The sequence below is a fragment of the Apteryx mantelli genome, chromosome 4 (assembly GCF_036417845.1).
Source record: "Apteryx mantelli isolate bAptMan1 chromosome 4, bAptMan1.hap1, whole genome shotgun sequence".
In the NCBI taxonomy this organism is placed as follows: Eukaryota; Metazoa; Chordata; class Aves; order Apterygiformes; family Apterygidae; genus Apteryx; species Apteryx mantelli.
The window spans coordinates 75,858,243-75,879,719 of record NC_089981.1 but is presented as its reverse complement, the minus strand read 5'-3'; the positions used below and the strand labels follow the sequence as shown (position 1 = coordinate 75,879,719).

The following is a 21,477-nucleotide window of genomic DNA, read 5'->3' as shown; positions in this document are numbered from 1 at the left end:
ACTGGCAATCCAAAAGCACCAGGGCAAAGCAGTGCCACTTGAACTGGGAAAGAGGAGACACAGTTTTGGCTACCCCTTTTCAAAAAAATTATATATATATCTACCCAGCAAGGGTCAATCTCTGAAAAACAAATTTTTGGCATTTTTTTTGTGTGGGGGCAATCCCAATTCCAGTACTTTTTTGATATTCCTGCTTCTTTTTTGATTTTTTTTAATTTTTATTTTTATCCTCCTGGTGGAAAAGCGCACTTGCCAATTTGTCAAGCACTCTGGAAAGAGGGAAAGAGAAAAGTGTCACTGGCGGTGCATATCCTCCTAAGTTCAAGAAGAGATTTGGAAGTCCAAGTGGCAGCAGCAGTGGAGAAAAGACAGTGTTTGAAAGAGAAAAAGCAGAGCGAGAAAGCTTTTTCCTGATGATGATGATGATGATTTTTAATTGAGAGGGGATCCCAGCTAGTGCACCACAACAGCAACAGAAAGGAGTTTTTTTTTCCCTTTTATTTTTTGAAAGAAGAAGAAGTCGATAAAGAAGAAGAAGAAGAAAGAGGAAAAAAAAAGAGGAGGATCGCCCCCCCCCAACACATCTCCCCAAACCAGTGCAGCTCTCCAGGCGATGCCAGTGTAAATGCCAGGGCAATGTCCCGTCGCAAGCAGGGAAACCCGCAGCACTTGTCACAAAGAGAGATTATCACACGTAAGTTTGAACTTGGAACCAGACCGAGCCGAAATCAAGGAGCAAAATTAGAGAAGGGGAGGAAGCGGGGGGGGGGGGACTCCAGGAGAAACCAAAGCTGGTAAATGACTTCAGAGAGAGGGAGAGGAGCAGGGAATTAAAGAGGGGAGGGGGGTGTGCGGCTCGGGGGGATGGGCTGGGGGTGGAGGGGGGGAGAAGCCCGAAGTTTGCCGTGAATTTGCAGCGGTGCGGAGGTGAGGCGGGCAGGCGGGCGGCGGGCCGCGGCGCGGGCGCTGCCGCCGGGGCGAGCGCGGCGCGGCGCGGGGCTGCCACGGGGGAGCGCGGCGTGCGCGGGGCGCGGGGCGCCGCGCCGAACCGGGCCGCGCCGCGCCGAACCGAGCCGGCCGCGCTGCCCCGCTGCTCGGCCCCGGCCCCGCTCCCCGCTCCCCGCTCCGGGGGCAGCGCGAAGCGGTGGGAAAAGTTGGCCGAGCGCAGTGCCGCGGCGTGACAGCCGGGGCGGGGGGAGGTGGGCAGCGCAGCGGCCGGGGGAAGTCGGTGGGAAGCACATGGAGGCGGCGGGTCGGCCGGGGCAGAGCGGGCCGGGGTGGCCGCGGTGGGGCCGGGCCCCGGCGCGGGGCAGGCAGGCTGCAGCCCTGCTCGACCCAGGTGCATCGCCGGGGGTGACTCTCCTCCAAGGCGGCGGGGGGGAGGATGAGGTCGGACGGGGCTAGAGGCCAGGCAGGGGCTGCGGAGGGGCTGGGGGGTCTCTGTCGGCGGAGGGAGGGCGCGGGCAGCGCCGAGGCGGCGGACGGGGCTGCAGGGCACGAAACGGGGGCCGGGCAGCGGCGCCAGCTCCGGTGCTGGGGCAGGAGCGGAGGCTGCACTTTGCCGACGCTCCCATTGTCAAATGAAAACACACACACCCCCAAAAAAAGAAAGAAAAAGAAAAGCGGAGGGAGGGAAGGAGCCCCCCCCCGCTCCAGCATCCCCCCTCCTCCCCGTTCCCCACCCCTAAAACCTCGGGAGAGGGGCGAGCGCCGGCAGCGGAGCCGGGGGCAGCTCCCCGCGCCGGGCGCCCCGCTCCGCCGCCCCCGGCCCCGCGGGGCTGGTGCCCGCGGGGGGAGCCGCCGCCGGGCGCGGGGCCCCAGCGCGCCCCGCCGCCACCGGGGCACGGGGGGGGGGGTGCGTTACCCTCCGGAAAATCCTTAGGATCGGACCGGGGGGGGGCAGCCCGCCGCGGGCAGGTCGGGGGGGCGGAGGCCGGGGTGGCCCCGCTCCCCACCGCGAAGCCGGCCGGGCCCCCCCGGCGGAGTCCGCAAGTTGCTGTGCTGCGGGGGGCGGCGGCGGCGCCGCCGCGCACGGAGCCGGCCCGGGGCTGAGCCTCAGCCGCGGCGGATCCGAATATTTATGTTCAGATTTTAAAGAATTTAAATAAATAAATAAAATATTCCCCCGGCTTCTCTCCCCTCCCCTGAAAGCCAAGAATAGGAGCCATCTGCCAGGAGCATTTGGTGCTTGCGAGCTCCTCTCTTTCTTTGTTACCGGTGATAAATTTCTGTTTGTAAGATTTCCTTGGGAATCGATATATATATATATATATATATATATATATATATATATATATATTTCCACCTCCTGTGAGTTTTTTTTCTTTTCGTAGGGGAGGGCTGTGGGGGGGACGTTTTGGCTCCCGAAATTTCAATTTCTTTCGCTCTGTCTTTCCTTTTTTTTTTTTTTTTTGGTGTGCTCCTTTATTTTTTAACCCGTTCCTCCCCCCCCCCCCACCTCCAGCCCATCAGTTGGTGGAACACAAATGAAGATGCATCTGGTATTCAGCTCTGTTTCGGAGGGGGGGGGAGTGTTTTTAATTCATTGTTATTTTGGAGCCAGATTTGCATCACCATAAAAGGTGGATCCCCCCCCACTCCTCCCCTTCGTTAATTGCATTTTGTTTTTAACCATCCGGTTTGGAAAATGCGTTTCCCTTTTTGTTGGTGGCTTATTTTTTTCCTTATTTTTTTCTTTTTTAATAAGAAAAGCATCAACAACCAAACCCTCTGAATCGCCCTGTGCGATTTCTCCCACTTCTTTCCTGTCTCAGTTGCGAGGAGATGTGGGGTGTTGAAAGGGGGTGTGCGGAAAATCTGGTTTGTTGCGCACGTCTGAATTTGTTTAAAGGGGGTGAAACATTTCTTTTCTTGCTGCTGTTGCTGTTGTGTGTGGGGGGGGAGGTGGGGTGGAGAAGAGAGCCAGGTAGGTTTGTTCTTCCAATTTGATCTCGTTTTCTGATCGCTTTACTTGGAAGTAAATAATGAGGCAGGAGAGCATTAAAAGGTGCCGAGGAGCCGCGTGTACAATGGGTTTAGCGGGGAGGCTGGGGCGGAATGGAGAGCAGAGCGGCGCGCAGCTTCCCTCCCTCCCCGCTTGCATTTATCTGCCTCTCCATCCTGAGGAAGCTTGGCGGAGAAATCAGGCTGCATACTGAACAGTGGCAGCAAAAAACGAAGGTATCCCTGGGAGGAGGGTGGGAGCTGCGTGGGGGGGTGCCGCGGCTGGTGCCGAGGTTGGGGCTGGGGGCGCAGGAAGCGCAGGCATGTTCGCACAGACGCCGGGCCCCAGCTGCAGGCGGCCAGGAGGGGGTTTCGCAATCCTCGGGAAGGTGTAATTCGTGGGGGGGGGAAAAAAGCAGCCCAGGGAGGCTGCTGTCCTCTGCAAGGGGGAGTTTGCAAAGTAGCCTTGCAACGGAATGGGAAGCCAAAACACTTGCAACAAACTAAACCCAACCCCAAGCCAAGCCAAGCCCCCAAAGCTGGGATGGATTGATACTGTTTTGTGAAATCTTGCATTTATATCATGTTTAGCTTTGGCTTTTTTTTTTTTTCCCCCTTTCCCTCTCTCCCTTTTTGGCATTTGTCAGGAGTTGCATTTCAGGATGGATTGGAAGTCTGTGCCAGGCAAGAAAAGAGATAGGGAGAGGGAGATGGGGAGGGAGAGAAAGAGAAAGGTTTTTCTGACGTTGCTTAGCTGGAGTTTATTAGGTTTCATGCTCTTGGTGTTCAGAGAAACGTTTAGATCCTGAGCGTAAGACAAACAAACACAAAAAGCAGAGAAACTGCAATGTAGTTGTGCTCCAGAGTTCCAGTGTCTCATTAGCACGGTGGTCTTTCAAGACTGCAAAACTGAGTGGCCTGTTTGTCCTTGCCAGGCTCACCCAGGCAGCCCTGTAATGGATGCATGTGCAGTACAAAAAGGGGGGGAAGACATGGAGAGAAAAGAGCAGCTCTGGACCTTTCTTCAGTGCTGGTGGACGGAACAAACTTGGTAGCTGTGCTTACTTAAATGGGTGGACAAAGCAAAAAGCGCGATTAGAAAAGAGAAGGCTGTGCTGGAGGGCTGCTCTGTGCAAAGAAACATTATTTTGGTTCGATTCAAACTGCTGATTTTCCAGCTTAAAATCTTTTTTTCTTCTTTTTTTTTTTAACTTGAGAAATCTGTTTTCAAACTAGTGCTGCATTTTACATTTGAAGGAAATGTGAAAGGCGAGAGCATGTGAAAAGCTTGCTGATAGCAGTTTTGCAGAAGGCGGCAAAGCAAGAACATTCTGTAGAGCAGCAGCAAAGATTGGGAGGGAAAGGCACAGTAAAATCCTACAATTCCAGATAGAGACAGGTTTCCAAAGGAGACCTTTCAGTACCTGGTCAACAGGTTCCCTAGGAAGAGTAATAATTTCCTTTATCAGTTTTTATTTGCACATTAAAAATAAAAAGAAACAGCAACATTTTTTTGCATGTTGAAGTTTTTGCAAATTGCTTTAAGGAACTTCACTTAAAATGCATTTAGCTTTAGTGCAATTAATGCACTTTTTCCTACAGAAAAGAAAAACTAATCAACTCTCATACAAAAGAGAATGTAAGCTGTTACTAAAGAATTACAGAGGAAATTATTTTGGAGATGGCTTCTTTTTTCATAATACCTGCATAGTTGTGTATAGAAAAGCCTAACGTTTTTAAAAGACATTACATGTGTCAGCTTTAAATAGGTCAGGAAAAAAAGGGTTGCGTTCTGGTGATTTTCAGGTTGCCTTTTATTTGAATATATTTGTATTGGACTCAGGATAAAAAAAATACTGGCATATTTTCATAGTTTTCTGGTCTTTTAAAAATATTTTTAAAAACTGATGCCGAGTAACTGGATTGTGGATCTAGATTGTTTAGTCCTTCTTGGTTGATTTGCTTGGTGTCTTAAATAGATGTACAGCGGGTGAGAAATCATTTTACATTTTTTGCTGGTCGGCAGATGCAGAGCATATTTTGTCAGGCTTATTTAAATATTGAGAAATAAAAGTCTTAAAGATTTTACAACCTGGCTGTGTTTAACAGGAACGGTTGGAGCCCTTGTCTTGTGCAAAATGTATGTTTCTCTGTAGAACAAAGGGCCGTCTTGTGGCATATTTGACAATAATTATGACTTAGAGGAGTGCGTGCTCGTAGAAGTAGTACAAATTATTGATATCAGTTACCGACTTAAGTTGACACCTCTTCTGCCGCTCTTCCCAGAGCTGAGCTTGCTGCTCGCGTATCTTTTCGGTTCAAAATGCCTCGCACAAGACATTTATTTCTCTTGCACGTTTCCTATCTAGATTGCTTCGCGCTCGGTATTGTTTGTTGATACAAAATACTTTCCAAAATAAACTTTGCTGGCTTTTAGGTGAATCGCAAGCCGGCGCTGTGGCCCCGGCTGTAAGTGGCGGGTGTTGGCAACTAGGGGGAGCTCGTAGCCTGTCTCATGCAGGGGCTGGCTCAGCCCTGCTGGCGCTGCTGCCTGCGATGCTCTGCTCTACCCTAGGAAATAATAGCTATATCTGAGACAGTTTACGCTGCTGTAAAATGTTTTCCGTGTAAAGCTGTAGTATTGATTTTCATGCGAAGATCTATATAGTGCTAGCTGAGAGAGGGGCTGCAAGTGAGACACGTCTATTTTTAGCTAAATCATGGCTGATTAATTGACTCCGTCAGACAGGAGTTTTTAATTAAAATTAGTTTTTAACAATACCTTTTATTGTCAGCATATAATGTTTACATTCGCAATTTGTTGTTGTCAGATAGCGGTCGGAGTAACGATACCTGTACATAAGGGTATCTCTGTGCGTGGGGGGAAGAGCCCATATACATCCATTTGTTTGTGTCCAGTGGACATAAAAACCCAGAGCAAGGAAGCTGGACTTCTAGAAGAAAGTGTGTACAGCAACAAAGCAGACATACACATACACGATTTGCTGTGCTTACATGTCAGAAAGCCACATGTACCCCTGCCGAGGGGAGCCGATATTGGATAGTTTGCCGCACTTTGATCCTCAGGTCCTTATAACAAAAACCCTGCAGTTCTTGTGAATGAAAATAAGTATTTTTTTCTAAAGAAATAAAATCACACATGTCATGTAGAAGTTGCTGTTGAATAGCTCATAGGCTGCTCCCCAGGACTTGTGCTGTTCTCTGTTTCAGTCTGCTTGTGCGCCGTGGATGGACTTTCGTGGGACACTTTCTTGCCCAAACATATAATTTCGTGGCATGCACATAGCACACTTTGATCACTGGATGTCAGGGGAGAATGTTTACTTCGCCCAGTCCGAGAAATTCATCAAGTCATGGTGTTGTTAACATGGTAAAAGCGTATTCTTATTTTTAGGGCACCCTATGTGGATGAAGGTTATCCCGTGACAGGAAAGCGTGCTTCATTCTAACCTGAAAGAGAAATAAATTAGGTCAGACAAAAGATCAGGGCTGTCATCAACTGTACAAAAACCCTTCACTCTTGAGTAGAGAGGGCCAGCAATTTATCTGATGATTTCTCTACTTCATTTAATGTTTGAATTGAGCTAGTTGGGAGCATATAGACAGCAGCCAGCTCCTTTGGCAGACCTGCGAGATGAAGAGCACAGCGTCTCCTCCGCCGGCGACGCTTGCCTTCTCCAGCTGTGGGGAAAACCTTCCCTTCTCCCCTCCCGAAACCTCAAACTTTTGCCGATTGTGGCTTTGCTTCCCTTCCCCGACTGTTAACTTTTGCTAAGAGGAGCAGCAGCGCCCGTCTCCTCCTCCCCATCCCCCCTGCCCACCCCGCGCGCACACACACACGCTCCCCTTCCTCCCGCTCCCTCCTCTGCCTCCCACCCGGCCCACTCGCCGAGACTGAGACCCGTTAGAAAAGTCTCCCCCAGGAGACATGCTGCACCAAAATGGCTCTCCGCTTCCCTGCCAGAGCTGCTGCTTCTTTCGGTTGCTTTGCCGCGGTGCAGCGGTTTCTTCCAGGTTGCTCCGCGTCCCACGCTCGCTTCAGTTGGCCATCGAATTTGGTCTTGCCTTGGTAGCCTCAAGAGAAAGCGCGTGGAAAAATAAACGGTGGTTGGGGGCTTTCTGCCTGCTTCAAAGTTAGTGATACTGTAAAAGCACCTGGTGAAGTATCAGCATTGAATGTAGATAGCTTTGTATGTATGTATCTTTTTAATGATGGAGGAGAAAGACATCAGTAACAGCGTGCGCTGATATATGTGTGATTCATTCAGCTGCTCTTACTACAGCACCTTCCTCTTTTGTGTTTATTTACTTTCTTAAAATGTATCTGTGCAGGCTGCACACCGTTCCTCTGCACCCATGGTTGCAAGCCTCAGAGGCAGTTGTGTGTTCAGCATCTGAACATAAGTTAAATTTGCTCGCTGCTCTCCCTCCCGAAAAGCTGTTGCCTGCTCGGTACTGTAGACCCTTGCTGGAGCTTTAAGTAGCAGCTTTTTTTTTTTTTTTTTTTCTCTCCCAAGGAATATATAAAAAATGCCTAAAGCAGGCTATTCGAAAACAAATTAAAGCAGAGGGACACACTTCATGCGTTGCAGGCACGCGCCGGCAGAAGGGGGTTAGAAGAATATCATCATTTTACTGGCAAAAGTGACACCAGATCGGGGATTTGATTAATGGTGCAGTATTCACAGGGACTTAGTTCTGTATTTTTGACATATGCAAGTCTTTTGTGTAGTTGCCTCAGTGCAAGAAATTCTGATTTTTTTTCCTGGAGCAGCTGATAATTTGTGTCTGTGCTGGATATGCCCAAGGTACTATCCGAAGACTAAGCACTAGACAGCACAGTATAAAAAAGGAATCCAAAGTTAAGGGAGAGGGAAAAAAAACACTGGTTTACTTAACTTTTTTATGACCCCTTTTACTAAGCCACTGGAATAAGCCATAAATTTGCTGAATGTTACAATGAATATGCTTCAATGAAAGTAAAAAAATGGCTTAAGAAAATTGTCCGTGAGCAACAGTGCTTTATACACAATTGAGAAACACAGTCTCTTCTGAGACTGATATTTAAAAAAAGGACAGAGTTGTTGTGTGTTTAATACACGTTCAAAACTAATTGCTTAATTTTGATCATGCCTTTTAAATCTTGGGGTAAGAATCTGTGATTCAAATATTCTTTTCTAAGCCCGTTAAAAGACTGTATCAAAATACTGCTCCTTTGCCTTTTGTGGTACCGAGTGCTTTTTTCTCTCCTTGCTTGTCATTTAGTTTTAAATAAAACAAATCTATTCACTTGGGAACAAAGAATGCTTTTATATCACATCATCACATTGCATTTTATCTGGGAAGATTTACAGCTTCTGCCGTCTATAGAAGAGCCTATGCATTTTACGCTCTCAAAAACAGTAAATATTTTTTTATGAACGTATAGTTTACTTGAGACACGCCACTCCCTTCGGAAATGCTCTGCGTCGTTTCTGATGAAATAGCGTCTGACAAATGTTTGAGATTCAAGGGGATTCTTGGATATTCTTGGCTTTTGTTCTGTTTGGGTTCTGCGCTGTTGCTGTGCCGTTCCCCTTCTTATTTTCCCTGCACCCGTGGCGCGTTTCCCGTTTTTTTCACGGTTGTGGCTGAGTTTGCCGCGGCTCAGGTGCGTGCGGGGGGTTAAACTGCTTCCTGAGCGGCTCGGGACACTTCTGCAGCGCGGCCTTTGCTGGCCACCCTCTCGCTCGCAGCTGCGCGGCGTTTGCCAGCGCGCCGGAGCCCAGCGCGCTGCTTCCCTCCACCCTGCGGCCGGCTGCAGGGACGCACGGGCGGCCGCGCCGGCTCGGCACCCCTCCGGCCAGGGGCGCCCCGGCCCCGGCCCCGGCCCTGACTCGACCCGGCGCAGCGCCGGCCGTTCGGGCCGCGGGCTCGGCGGCTGCAGCAGGCGGCTGAACGGGCCGCGGGGAGGCGGCGGCAGCGGCGGCAGCGGCGGCAGCGGTGGCAGCGGCGGCAGCGGCGGCAGCGGCGGCAGCGGTGGCAGCCGGCCCCGCTTGCCGGGCCCGCGGCGCGTTGCCCTTCCTCCCCGGCGCCAGCTTTGTGCACGGCACCCGGGCGCCGGAGTCACTTCACAAGTGACACGGAGCTGCTGGCCCCTTCTCGGCTCTCTGAGCAAGTCGCCGTCCTCACCTCTTTCGGCCAGCGCAGCCTTGGACTTTAAAAAAAAAAAAACAAAACTACGAGCAAGTGTTTTCCAGTCCTCTAGATCAGAAAAATTAAAAATCGATGGCAAATAAGCAGTGTCTCCTAATGCAGAAAGTGGTGCCGGTGCAACGTGTAGGCACAAACTAAACTCTGCACCTTGCAGCTGCAGAAAAGGGTCTGGAAACAGGTTATTGATAAACTTAGATGGTGAGGAGCTGCATCGCCCGCTTTCAGAAGTGTTAGTCTTTGTGCAGCTCGGATCCTGACACCGATCTCTTTGATAACCCAGCTAGAGAGTGTGTGATCAGAGCTATTTCCGTTAAGCATGTTGATGTTACAGTAAATGTGACATGTGGGTGTTGATTGAAGGGACATCATTTTCAAGTACGCTTTGGGCAACACCCTGAAGAACAAGTCGCTTATTTGTGCTCCCTTGTGAACTAGGCTGAGCTGCACAAGGTCCAGATTTGCTTTCAAGGTAGCGGCAATTGCGCGCAGAGGACATTGCGTTCGTTACGCCGCAGCACGTGCGCTGGCGCCCGGCCGTGGCGGGGCGCGAGCGGGGCCGAGGCAGCCCCGACCGCAGGCGCCGGGCTGCCGCCGCAGCCCCAGTGCACCCCGGAGAAAGGCGGCCAGAGGGGCGAGCCAGCGCTTCGCCCGCCGGGGCTGGCGCAGGGTCTGCGTGGGGCCGGCGGGCATGGGGCAGGCCAGGTGCCGGCGCAGTGCCCCTCGGCCCCCGCGTTACCCATCCGCGACTGAGCCGCAGGAAGCGAGCGCGGGGAGGAAGGCCGACACGCAGCGCTTTGGCCCGGGACCAAACTGTTCCCGCTTCCCCCTTTCTCTGCCTCCCTTTGATACCGTGTGAAGGGGAAAAACAAGAAAGAGCATAGGCTGACGACTTGTCGTTTTCTTTGTACCTTTGGTTCTGCAGAACAATAAAAATACGAGAAAAGAAATTTCCGCAACCTGGGCCCGGCCTCAACCAAAGCCCGTGAACAAGCGTCTACGGGTTTGGCTTTTGAGGCTTTCAAAACGGTTTTTAATAACACTGTCTTTTTCACTATTAATGAGTATGATTTTGAGACACTTGACAGGCAGAAAGTACTTGGCATGCACATTTCTTCTCATACTGGGCGTAAGAATATTGTATGCGTGGGGCACATATGCCGAAACGACATCACCATGCTGAGGCAGGAGTGCTCGTGGCTTTGTGGCAGTGCCGTTATGGAGTTAAGAAAATTGTCCACCCTATTTTGGTATGGTAGACAGAGCGCTCTGAGATGCAGCGTAGAGTCCGGCCAGCAAGTGTAATGCTTTCCAGTGCAAGGCAAGTAACTTAGCTGGTCCAGCTGCATGAATTTCGTGAAGCCATCGAGTGACACCAGTGTCGCTGATGCCCCTCTGCTAAGCCCATCCCCGGCTCTCCGTGTGCTCCTTAGGAAGGCACCGTAGAGCAGTTCGGAGGCTTCCCTGGGTGTAGGGAAGGTGCTGGGCACACCTTAGCACACCTGGAAGAGCCATGGCATGGGTCTGGGCTGGAAATAGCTAGTTTGCATTTTTTTCCTTTTCCCACATAAGGGAGATGAGATATTTTCCGGTCTCCTTTTTTTTTGTATGGCTTGATTTTTCCTTCTTAAAAGAAAAAAAAATTAAATAAATACTCATGAGGAAACACCCTCCTCCCCCTAGACCCAGCTACCAACAAACAGAAATAAAACCACAGAGTTAAATTCAAATGATGTGAAGCGACTCATTTTAAACCCACAGACACAAGTGGAGTCAGAACTCTAGATTGAGACTGGCCTAAATTGCCCCATTGGTATTAAAGGACTCCTTAAACAGCATAAGATCTTGGCTGCTGTATTAACCAGGCATGACCTGATGCGTTATGGGCTGGACTTCCAGGCTTTTTTCTCTTTTCCTTTGTGGGTTTTAAATCTCTCCTGTAATGTTATTTGAATGTAGGTTTTTAATGGCTTAATTGGGTTGTCAATAGGAAGCCTTTTCTTTTTTTATTCTGAGTAAAAAAATGCAAATTGACATGGATAAAATGCATTTGAAGATCTATTCAGTATTTTGTTTTTCATTCTTTTATGTCTGTTTTCCACCTCCTGAATGAGAGAATGTAATACAGCTTTTGCATTGTTGGGTATATGACTGGTCTCATGCTTGATGATTTATTAAGCTAAAATCAGAAATAGAGACGAGTAAAAAATCTTTGATACTTTGGAACCCAATTACTACCGATCACGAGGGCTCCGTGTACCAAGAAAATGAAAAGCTGATTTTCAGTAATGTGAAGACTGCCAAAATATGAAGGAATACCAGATGTTATTTTAAAAAAGTGCCATTGCAGAGTCCTTGGAAAGAGAGAGTGAGAGAGTGTAAGTGAATAGGCATATGTGGATTTAACTAATATTCAAATGAACTGTAGAACTGAAAAGAAAGAATTCTCAGCAGTTTAGCTGTTAAAGCCTCCTTCGTGTTTCCACAGATGCATGGTCAGGACCCTTATCAAATGCAGCAGTTTTGCTATGTTTTCTGAAAGGCACAATTTAAATCACAGAAAAAAAACCCTCCTCACATCAAAAAGATAATAAAGTTGAGATCTATGCTTTTCTTTTTATTTGTTATATATATGCCAAAATTCAGCCTTTGTAATTTGAGAGACATACTTTAATCTGAAAGCTTTACAGGAATGCTACGTGAAACTAGTAACAAGCGTTTTCCCCCTCTGCCACTTTTATTTCTTATGACCCTTGGTTCAGTTCCTATTTTCATGTTGTCTTTTCCAGCTCTTTGTCCCATCTCCTGTGTGTGTATGCGCGTGTGTGTGTCTCCGTGTGTGGGTTGTTTTTTTTTTTAATATTTTGACACTCTGCTCCCCCTTAATAGGAATTCTTCCTAGAAATAGTGTGCACATTTCTAAAGGACCCTTTTCACAGTCCTTTTCTTTTGGCTCTAAAATGATGTATATGTAATTGGTAATTAAAGGTGCAAGCTCTCTTCAATATAAACAATATTGCTCAATGTTAGATCATTAAAGGGAGCCGAAGCACTAAATAATTACCTTTTGCATTGTGACACACTGTTCACAGACATCCGCTCTCTTCCCAGCAGTCCCTGTTCAGCACAGGGTTATGGTTACATTTTCACTAAGGCAGGGCATCTTTTCATAAAATAAATTGGTGAATTAATTATGTAGTATTGTCTTCAAATTCCCTTTAAACTTAGATTAAGGAGAAAAAGGTAATTAATGGTTTTCAGAAGGGCTTTGTGTTTGGTAATCTTGTTGCGAGTTAGTTTAAGGAACTCGAGCCTTCCCATGCCCATCTTCGTTTCCAGCAGAATGGTTCACGCTCGGGCACCTCTTTGGGCTCCCAGTCCTTTTCCCACTGCTGCTGGTGCTGCTGCTTGGTACTCTGCTGTTAGTGAGCTCTGATGCAACTTGTAACACAGCTGGTAGATACACTAATCAATTATTTATTCTGGAAGGGGAAAACAGGGGGCGATTCTTTTTCTAAACTGTCTTTTGCAAGGCTCAAGCATTTTTTTGCTGCCAGGTAATATATTTCACCTTCCACCTCTTGTCTCTTTTCTATGTGCTTTTTTGCAATTTGCTAAAGACCAGGACAAGAGTCCTTTTGTTTTCGGCCAGGAGGAGGACCCAGATCTGTGTTATAACATCTGTTTAGCTTAGGCTCACTTCTCTGAGATACTGCTTTCTCCAAGAAATTCATAAGCAAACTGTTGTTGCTAACAGACAGCATTTTTCCTACTGTTCTTTTAATCCTGATTCGATTATAGGTTTCACTCACTGATTTACATACTGTTAGTTCCTCTGTTTTGTTCAGCCCAAATCCTATAGTCCTTTCAGAGGCAAAACAGCCTTAGGCAAAAGTCAGTGGAAATTTTGCCTGAGTAAAGACCAAGGTTTGTATGATTTGGCAGTTACACAGTAGAACAAGAGAAAACAAACCAAAAAACACATTTTGCCCCAGAAATGGATTGTGATCCATAATTATTTTATAATGTAAGAATTATCTACAAAATAACCATTAAAAAAAGAAGCTCTGTGTGTGATTAATTGTGAAATGAGAAGTTACTTATTTCTTAGAAACTGATTCAGGTCAGTCAGAAATGCTTTCTGAATCTTTTGCGGGTAATGGTATGAAATCCATCAGGTTCATGGGCAAGATTCATACAAAAACTTTTAATAACCTATATAGCAACTGTATAGGTATTTGGCATCAGGCAAATGAGTGGAAGATTTAAGGTTCAGCCAATATTCCAGTATATTAAATAAGTGCCTTATTCTTTCTCCTGCTATATATGCTTTTGAAACCCCTTAACTTCTCATTAGACCATATCCTGCTTACCTTACTCTTGCAAATGGTTTGCCATAGCTTGTGCTAATGGGTGGCCATTTAACCTTGGGACTATCTTTGTAAAGGGACAAGGTGGTACTATTTTTGTATGCTGCAGGGAGCCTGATCCTGCTTCTTCAGAGCACTGAGGTGCTTCTTCCCCTGCTTTCGCCCTCTCACTGAAATCAAAGGAGAGGTTTGGGTGCATAAGATTTGCCGAATGGGGCCTTTGCCAGGTGGCGGGGAGACGCTGTGGGAATGAGAAGGTGGGATACAAACGAGGAACTGTTTCAGAAAGTGACTTGGGGCTCGAACATTTGCAAAATGGCTCTTTACTGATATTCTTGCAGTGCTGGCAGCAGTGGGAAGGAGCTGTCAGGAAAGCTATGCCAGGTCAGCCTTTCCATTTTGTTTCAGGCAGGCTTGGTTGCAAAATATATTGAAATCATTATGGGAGAGTGGAAAAGCTGAAAAATAAAAGAAAGATCTAATCAGGCTTGGCTTCTTTTGGGGGGAGGCTGGGCCTCTTGTGATGCATCCTTCAGAGTCTGTGAACATTCAAAGCAATCTCTCTCTCTTCTCCCCTCGTCCCTTTCCTCCCTTTCTTCTTGTCCATGTAAAGCAGAGGCTGACCATGTGGAACCGGCAATCGCCGACGAGGATGAGAGCCTGGCAATAGCAGAGTCGGGCAGCATCAGCATCGCCGCAGGCGGGACAGACCCCGACTTGTTAACCTGTGGACAGTGTCAGATGAACTTCCCGCTGGGAGACATCTTGGTTTTTATAGAGCACAAGAGAAAACAGTGCAATGGCACTGGTGGTGCCTGCTATGAAAAGAGCATGGATAAGAGCAGCCCTCCCCCCTCCTCACGCGCCGAGCTCAGGAAAGTGTCAGAGCCAGTGGAAATCGGGATCCAAGTCACACCCGATGAAGAAGACCGTCTTCTCACGCCTACAAAAGGAATTTGCCCCAAGCAGGAGAACATTGCAGGTACAGCATGTTTTACACTCAATCAACTGCCTAGGTAATCTTTTAACGAGAGCCCTCTAGAAAGCGCCATGAAACGGAGGCTTCAGTCGCAGGTCTTTATAGGAGCCATCAGTCTGGAGGACCCTCACGGCCACACAGGGATCAGCAGGGTGGCTCACCCCATGTTTAATTCAGGGTAGCTACCTATCTGTGCAGGACAGCTGTCTGAGAGAGAGGTCTCTTCGTCTTCTGGGATAGCAAAGAGCCAGCCTGCACACACAGGACAAAGCACAAGGTTGGGATCAGAGAAGCCATTTCAGGAGTGTCCTTAAGCAGGTAGCTGCGGTAGAGGGATAGGAGAATTGGGTGATACACTGAGTTCAATCCAGTGTGGATACCCTGTATAACAGTCAGACCCAGTGGGACGGGCCAAATCCCAGCCCCACTGAAGTCAATGGAAGAATCTCGTTGGCTCCAGTGGGAAGAAGATTTGGTTCCAAGGGCTGAAGTGGGGCTTCACTGAGTTCTTGCTTGTTCCTTCTGCTGGGGGTAGGTTTCAGCTTCCTTGTCTGAACTACTGACTGTGCCACCTATCCTGGGTCTCTGCAGATTGCTGAAATTGGGTGGGGGACTCTTCCATTCAAATGCACACCCCAAACGGGGCTTTTGAAAGGGGAGACGAGAGCACGAGCCAGCCCAGGTGAGCAGATTACAGGCATTTCTTTTTCTAAAACTCTTGGGTATCTTAGAGAAAGTGGGTGTGTACGTTAAAGTTGCTCCAAGGCAACTGTAACGTGGTGTAGTTAACATTTACTGATCAGATCCCCAGTGGTCTCACTGATGGGCAGGCCCGTGATGGTATCTACCTGCGTGAGCTGTTCTGAAACAGCTCCTGCAGAATGCACAGTGTGGGGCAGCTTCCGGCACGCAGAGCATTTCTTCCCTCTGCAGCCATGTGCTCCTCTGCAGCACAGTACGCAATGCTCATGCTGGGCGTAAGGAAGGCTGTGCTCCCTGCTAGAGAGTGGGCTTTTTATATTACACAGCAGGATATCCCCTCAGCCTGGCCTTTTTGTTCAAGTGGGCTATATCCTTCCCGTACAGAAGACCAGTGGCAAATTGTCACTGCTGTCACTCTCCCTATTTCTCTAGGAATTGTCATATGGGATTAGAGCTGATGGTCCAGGGTCCTGCTTGTAGTAGAGATGTTCCCCCAAGGGGATCCACAGAAGGCCTGCATTAGTTACATGTGTGGTGGCAGAACCTCTCTTTACAATTGAAGCTTAAGAGTTTTCCTGCTTGTGGACCTCCTCCTGCCATTGGAGGTCTCTGATTCAGTCCCCTTCATCTATCATGGGGTTGGGCATCTATCATTGGGCTTCATCATGAAAAGGAAGATCTGGGATTTGAACTGCTGCAGTCTTCAGATCCTCCAGATCTCCTCTCTTAGAGGGCATATGCAACCCATTGACTAGGCTGTTGTCTTCTATGAGTCCTTCATGGGTGCAGTCACCATCTTGGCGTGGGAAGGCTGGTAGCTTTGGGGGCATTAGAAGTGGCAGCATCCTTTGTAGCATTATAAGCAGCCCTGCTGTAAGGCCTGACCCAATCCTTTGGCTGTTGTGAATGTGTTTCCTGGCAGACATGACTCCTTCACAGTATAGCAGCTTTCTGAGGGCTAGATTTCCTTCCCGACTGATGGGAGCAGAAGTATTGAGGACCTTCTTCTTCAGTCTGCTGAAGGCATCCTGAATGGTGCTGAGCACTCTCAAAAGTTGTTGGTCTCTGTGCAAGCCGATGGTGCTCAGCCCTTTCAGAAGATGCCCAGTGCTTAGCAAGGTTGGTCATGAAGACTTATGCTGTAGCCGTAGTCCAGATCTCATCTCTTATTAATCTGTGTCCAAGTTCAGTTGATAATGCAATACTTCAATGGCTATACCTAGCTCAGAGGCTGCCGTTCAGGGTCTGTGAGTCAACACCAGTGTAACTAGTGCCTTTGCCATGCTGAAAATCCACTGGGAGGGGGATGGGACATTCACATGTGGAAAAGGCATAAAAAAAAAAAATAATAAAAAGCCAATCCAGAGCACCTAATCTCTTTCAGACTAAACTGAATATCAAATGAAAATATGTATGAAAGATTTTGAATTGACAAAAATAAAAGCGTTTATCATTTGATTGGCATTTTCTGAGCAGTGCATGGAGATAGGGACATCCACTAAACAGTGCAGTAATCATGCTTTCTCAATTAGGAGCCCAGCTCTGAGATAAAAAGGTGCAGTGTCCTTCCATATATATATTTTTTAATAGCAGCGGATAGTTTTCAATAGTAGGATAAAAGCTTCACATTACAGCCATGGAGAGTAGCCATGAAAAACCCACAGAAGTCATTCACTGGAAAGGCTTTAGTGGGATATACCAAACCCCTTATTTATATTTCAATAGAAAGGCTTTCTGCATTAGCCAAGAAAATCAGAATCTGCATTTAACATTAAAGGTATTTCCCAGTGAGCGGCTGTAGAGCATTGTTGTTAGATTTGTTAAAAAAAGAGACTAAATACGATTTCATAAAAGGGAAACTTAATCTCTAAGGCAGCTTTCTCCCACCCCGCCACCCCCTCCCTTTATTTTTTTATTTTTTTGGTAATAATGCAACAGCCTACAGTATTTTTACTTTATATGTGACGAAAGATATTCTTAGCCTTTCTGTACTGCGACAGGAAGAATGAATTTCTTTATTCCACCAAGAAATATGTAAAATAATCCCTTAGAAGTATGGGGAGATATGTTTGTTCAAAGCATTTAAAATGTTATTTTAATCAAAGGCACAAAACACTCTACATGCTGTGTCAGCTAAAGGAGACCATTACATTTTAACAGCAAATCATGCTCTTTTTCCCCCTTCTAGCTAGCCTCCCCCCCACTTTGAAACTAACTTTTTTTTATCAAATAAAAAGGAGAAAAAGATTAAAGAATAAAAAAAACTTCAGTGGCTCAAATGTATAAAGTAATTTAATATGGTGGAAGCATTAATTATTTTAGCTTAATTGAATTCTGAGGACTGCAGTAGTTGCATTTTTGTAGACAAGCTCTGTTTATTATTTCTTTGTGTAGATTAACAGTAAAGGAAACATAGATAACTTTCAGTTATTTATTGTAAAATAAATGTGTCAATTCATGTGTAATGCAAGCTGTTCAAAGATAATTGAGTCTTTATATTTGAAGAGGGAAACCAGAAATCACCCACTCGCCACTCCGGGTCCCTGAAATATGCTGCCACTGCTGCTGCCCTCAAATAGGTTTCAGCTATTCTCCTTGATCTTGTGTTATTTTTGTAGACCTTCTTACTCGGTTGAAATGATTTGTGCGGCCTTCTGCTGTGTGACTAAGCCGCAAAACGTTACAGCTTCCCATAGCTGAGTGTAGCGAGGGTAAGACGAGCACTAAGCTTGGCTTTGCCATAGCACCTTTCTTCTCTCTGGGTGTGAGGGTGCTTCAGCTGGCACGCCAGGATGCAGCACCTCGCAGAATATTAACTCTGACGCAGGGTGCTCTGGTGTTGTGAGGTCTTTGCTTCTTTGCTTCTTTCTTTCTTTCTTCGTGATAACTCCTCTTCCTCTGGTCACTGAATCCCTCTTGACCTGGTGGCAGGACTCGTGCGGCTGAGAGGGAGGCAGGTAGATCTCAGGAATCTGCAAGAATTTGCATGTGCACAGTGCAAATCTCCAATTGGCATTTCTAGATTTCGGTGGAGACAAAGGCAACTTTATCTCTGCAATCAGCTTTTAAAGACCTTGTGATAATGAAGTCTGTAATCTTTCCCTGACTTCTAACTTGCAAATCCAAGCTTTTCAAGGCACTTTAATTTAGTTACCCCTGTCCGTAAGGTATGTGATAGTATGTTACCTGGCTCTATGAGGACGTGACTTGCTTAGGAGCAGTTTGTCCTGTAAAGCTTTGTTCGAAATTAGCTGACCTGTCTGAAAATCAGTTTTGCCTCTCATACAGAGGCATATGTATCAAGCAAATATACCAGACTGTTGCTCAGCAAAATAAAGTAATGCCAATGAATTAGCTAGGAGTTATCAGTCACTGCTTCTTTTGCTTTATCAGTTGCAGATACTTTGGAAAGTTTTAATACCACTGTATTTTATAACCCTTTTTAATTTTCATATTTATGAGATCTTGGTCATGACCAGTTGACCAGTTCTCTTGGAAGAAGGCCCTCAAGGGTGACTCCTGTTGTCCTTCAGTGGTGGGTATCTCCTGTCCTCCTCTAAGCTCTGCTGGCTTAGCTGATCACCAGTCTGTTCACTAGCAGGGTTCTGTGAAATAATCCAGATTAAAGAAAAAATACCGGTCTGCTTGTTTTTAACCCTGGATTAATTGACAGAGCCCAGGCAATGACCAGAGGAGCAGCTAAACCGTCAGAGCAGAGGGGCAGGGGACCTTGAAATGAAGAGAAGGGAGCCTCCACTGGGAACAGGGACCACTTAGATCAGATCTTCTCCAGCTTCACTGGTTCATCTGATTGTTACCTTTTTCTGTGCTCTGGGCAGCTTACCCTCCCAGACAGATAGCCAGAAGAGCAGCAGAGATTCATTAAGACAGCACAGTTAATTTCTGCAAAGACAGTGCTAGGAAAGGGAGGGGAGTTGATTTGAATTCCTCATTCATCCAGTCCGGGTCGCCAATGCTGGGCTCCATACATTATGTACTTGAACCTAGATGTGCATCGTGAAAAAAGGCTCCCTGTCAGATGCAGGATTTAACTGCAACCCCTGCTCCATGAATGTTCATTTCAGGCTTTTGAATGGTAAAACTGCCAGTGAGAGAAACTAAATAACTTGCATGTGCTGGAAGCCAGAGATAAACACCGCCGCAGGTTGCCATGAAATAGGCTATTTGATATATTTAGAATTGTTATTTTTCTCCAAATTAAGATTAGTTAAATCCATGTGTGTTGTGTGAGTGATTGTTAACTCAATGGCATGGATTATCCTTTTTTCAAATCATGACAGCTAATTATTATTGCTGTCTACTCTGAGACATTCACTTACTTACAATGTACCATTATGGACCCGTGCGCCCATATTAACTATAGGACTCAGACAGCCATCGTGATGCCTTCACACGGAAGGGAAGGAAAATGCAAGACGAAAAACCCTGAGCTTGATCGCCAGAGATGTCAGGCAGGTTGGGAACAGGTGGCCTGAGCGGCGCCGAGCTGGCACGAGGCACTGGAAACCAGTCAGCGTTGGCCGCGCTTCCCTTTCCCAAGCGTGCTGTGGCACCTGATCCTGCCACCAGTAGCTCTTCAATACGGTAGTTCTAGCAAGATTAATTTGTGAAAGGGAGGCTAGGAAAAATGCTACGTAGGAAAGAAGAGTCGTCCAGAAATATGTGGTAACAGAGCCTGAGAAACTTGGGTTACAGTTGAAATGCTTTTTGTGAGGTTTTTCCAGGCTTGTTTCTTCTGTCGCCTCTGCCAGGTTTTGCCTGCTATCAGCAGAGTTACCTGGCCTCCTCGGCCATGTGGGAGATGAGAATCTGCAGCTTTATCGGGTATTTAGCAATGTGTTTTGCTAATTGGTGTACCTGAGCAACATGGGGGGGGACTGGGTGGGGATGCGTGCGGGGGAAGGTTTCAGCCTCGGCTCCTCTGAGAGCAGGGTTTGCCGCGGTTTAATGAACCGAGTCGTTTGCCTCTGGAGACCTCAGCTGAGGTCCTGACTTGGGTCGCGAGGAGAAAAACAAGTCGGGTGATCTCATCCACAGCCCTGTTTGCGCACATGGCCGCGCAGGTGCCAGATAAGGCATGTCGGAGGCGCGCAGCTCCCGTCCGAAAAGCAGAGCGGGCCCACGTGGGGTTGCCCTGAGCGGGCAAGGGGGCTGCAGCCCCGGCAGACGCTGCACGGGGCGCTGCCGTGGTGGCCCCCCTGCCCTCGCACTGCAGCCCCCTCGCTGCTGCTGCTCCCAGGGGACGTTTCCAGAGCGGGGGGCAGCGGGAACTGCAGTAAGAGTGGCAGACTCGAGGTTTCAGCCTGCCAGTGAGACCGGACGGAGACGCGTGTGGGGTCTGCGTGCCGGGGGGTGCGCCCGTGCCGCCGTGCCGCCCCGTGCCAGCTGCTGCCGAGTCAGGAGACGGCGTGCAAGGCAGGGTGAGCGCGATGCTCCACAGCCAGCGGTGTTCCTGGAAGTTGGCTGCCGCTGGCCAGGCCAGCTGCTCCGCTGGACGCCAGAGCCTCTCGCCTCGCGTTTCCGTGTGTCTGGCTGGGGGAGGAATCAGTGCTCCCGAGGGATGTGTTTCTGCTCCTGACCGCCGGCGATGCTCCTGGGTGGGGTCAGGGTGGGAGAAACGCGGGGGAAACGGGGAAACAGGACTGAAAACAACGTAGCAGCCTGGCATCCCTTTCCTCTGCGAGGGGACGCGCGGGCACTGCCACACTGTCCCAGTTCCAGGCGTGCACATGTGTCTCGGCAGCTCTCGTGCCGGCACTTTGCTGTGAGCAGGTAGTTGCACAAGGAGAACCCAGATGGCCCCATAGCAGCCCTTGCTGCAGAGGGGCCTCTTCCGTTTGCCAAGGTGCAGGGTCTCCTGCAAAGGCACCAGTAAGGCCAGTAGTAATCCCAGGAAGAGTTAAAGGTGAGAAACCTGCTTATTATGAAACCCTTTTTTTCCCCTTGCTTGAACTCCACCACACCCATGTGGCGCGGCTCCAATGTTGGCTGTTCAGCCCTCGGTTTCCAGCTACCCCAGGGGCAGCCGGCCGCCCTCCCCGCTGCGGTTTCGCTTTGACGCCGCTCCCAGCGTGTCCACAGCCCCTGCCCCGCTCCCAGCCCCGCCGCTGCAGGCACGGAGACATCTGCGATAGTCAAGTGTGAAATCAATCACACAGGATTTTAAAAACAGACTAAAAAACACTGAGGAATGTTATGCCCTCAATTCTCCCTGCTGGTTTTTGTTTTGTTTTTTGCTCCTCTCACCCT

General features: G+C 48.1%; 1 protein-coding gene across 2 annotated transcripts in view; it reads left to right on the top strand.

Annotated features, from left to right (window-relative positions):
• The first annotated feature begins 527 nt into the window (after positions 1-527).
• The window catches only part of BCL11B (BCL11 transcription factor B), a 95,556-nt gene continuing 74,606 nt past the window's right edge, over positions 528-21,477 (top strand). The window contains exons 1-2 of one of the 2 annotated variants that reach the window (XM_067294948.1): positions 528-694; positions 14,143-14,508. In XM_067294948.1, the coding sequence (XP_067151049.1) occupies positions 637-694; positions 14,143-14,508 (424 nt within the window). In that variant the 5' untranslated portion in view covers positions 528-636. Of the gene's footprint in view, positions 695-14,139; positions 14,509-21,477 lie in introns of both variants that reach the window. The other variant, XM_067294947.1, reaches the window with a different exon arrangement.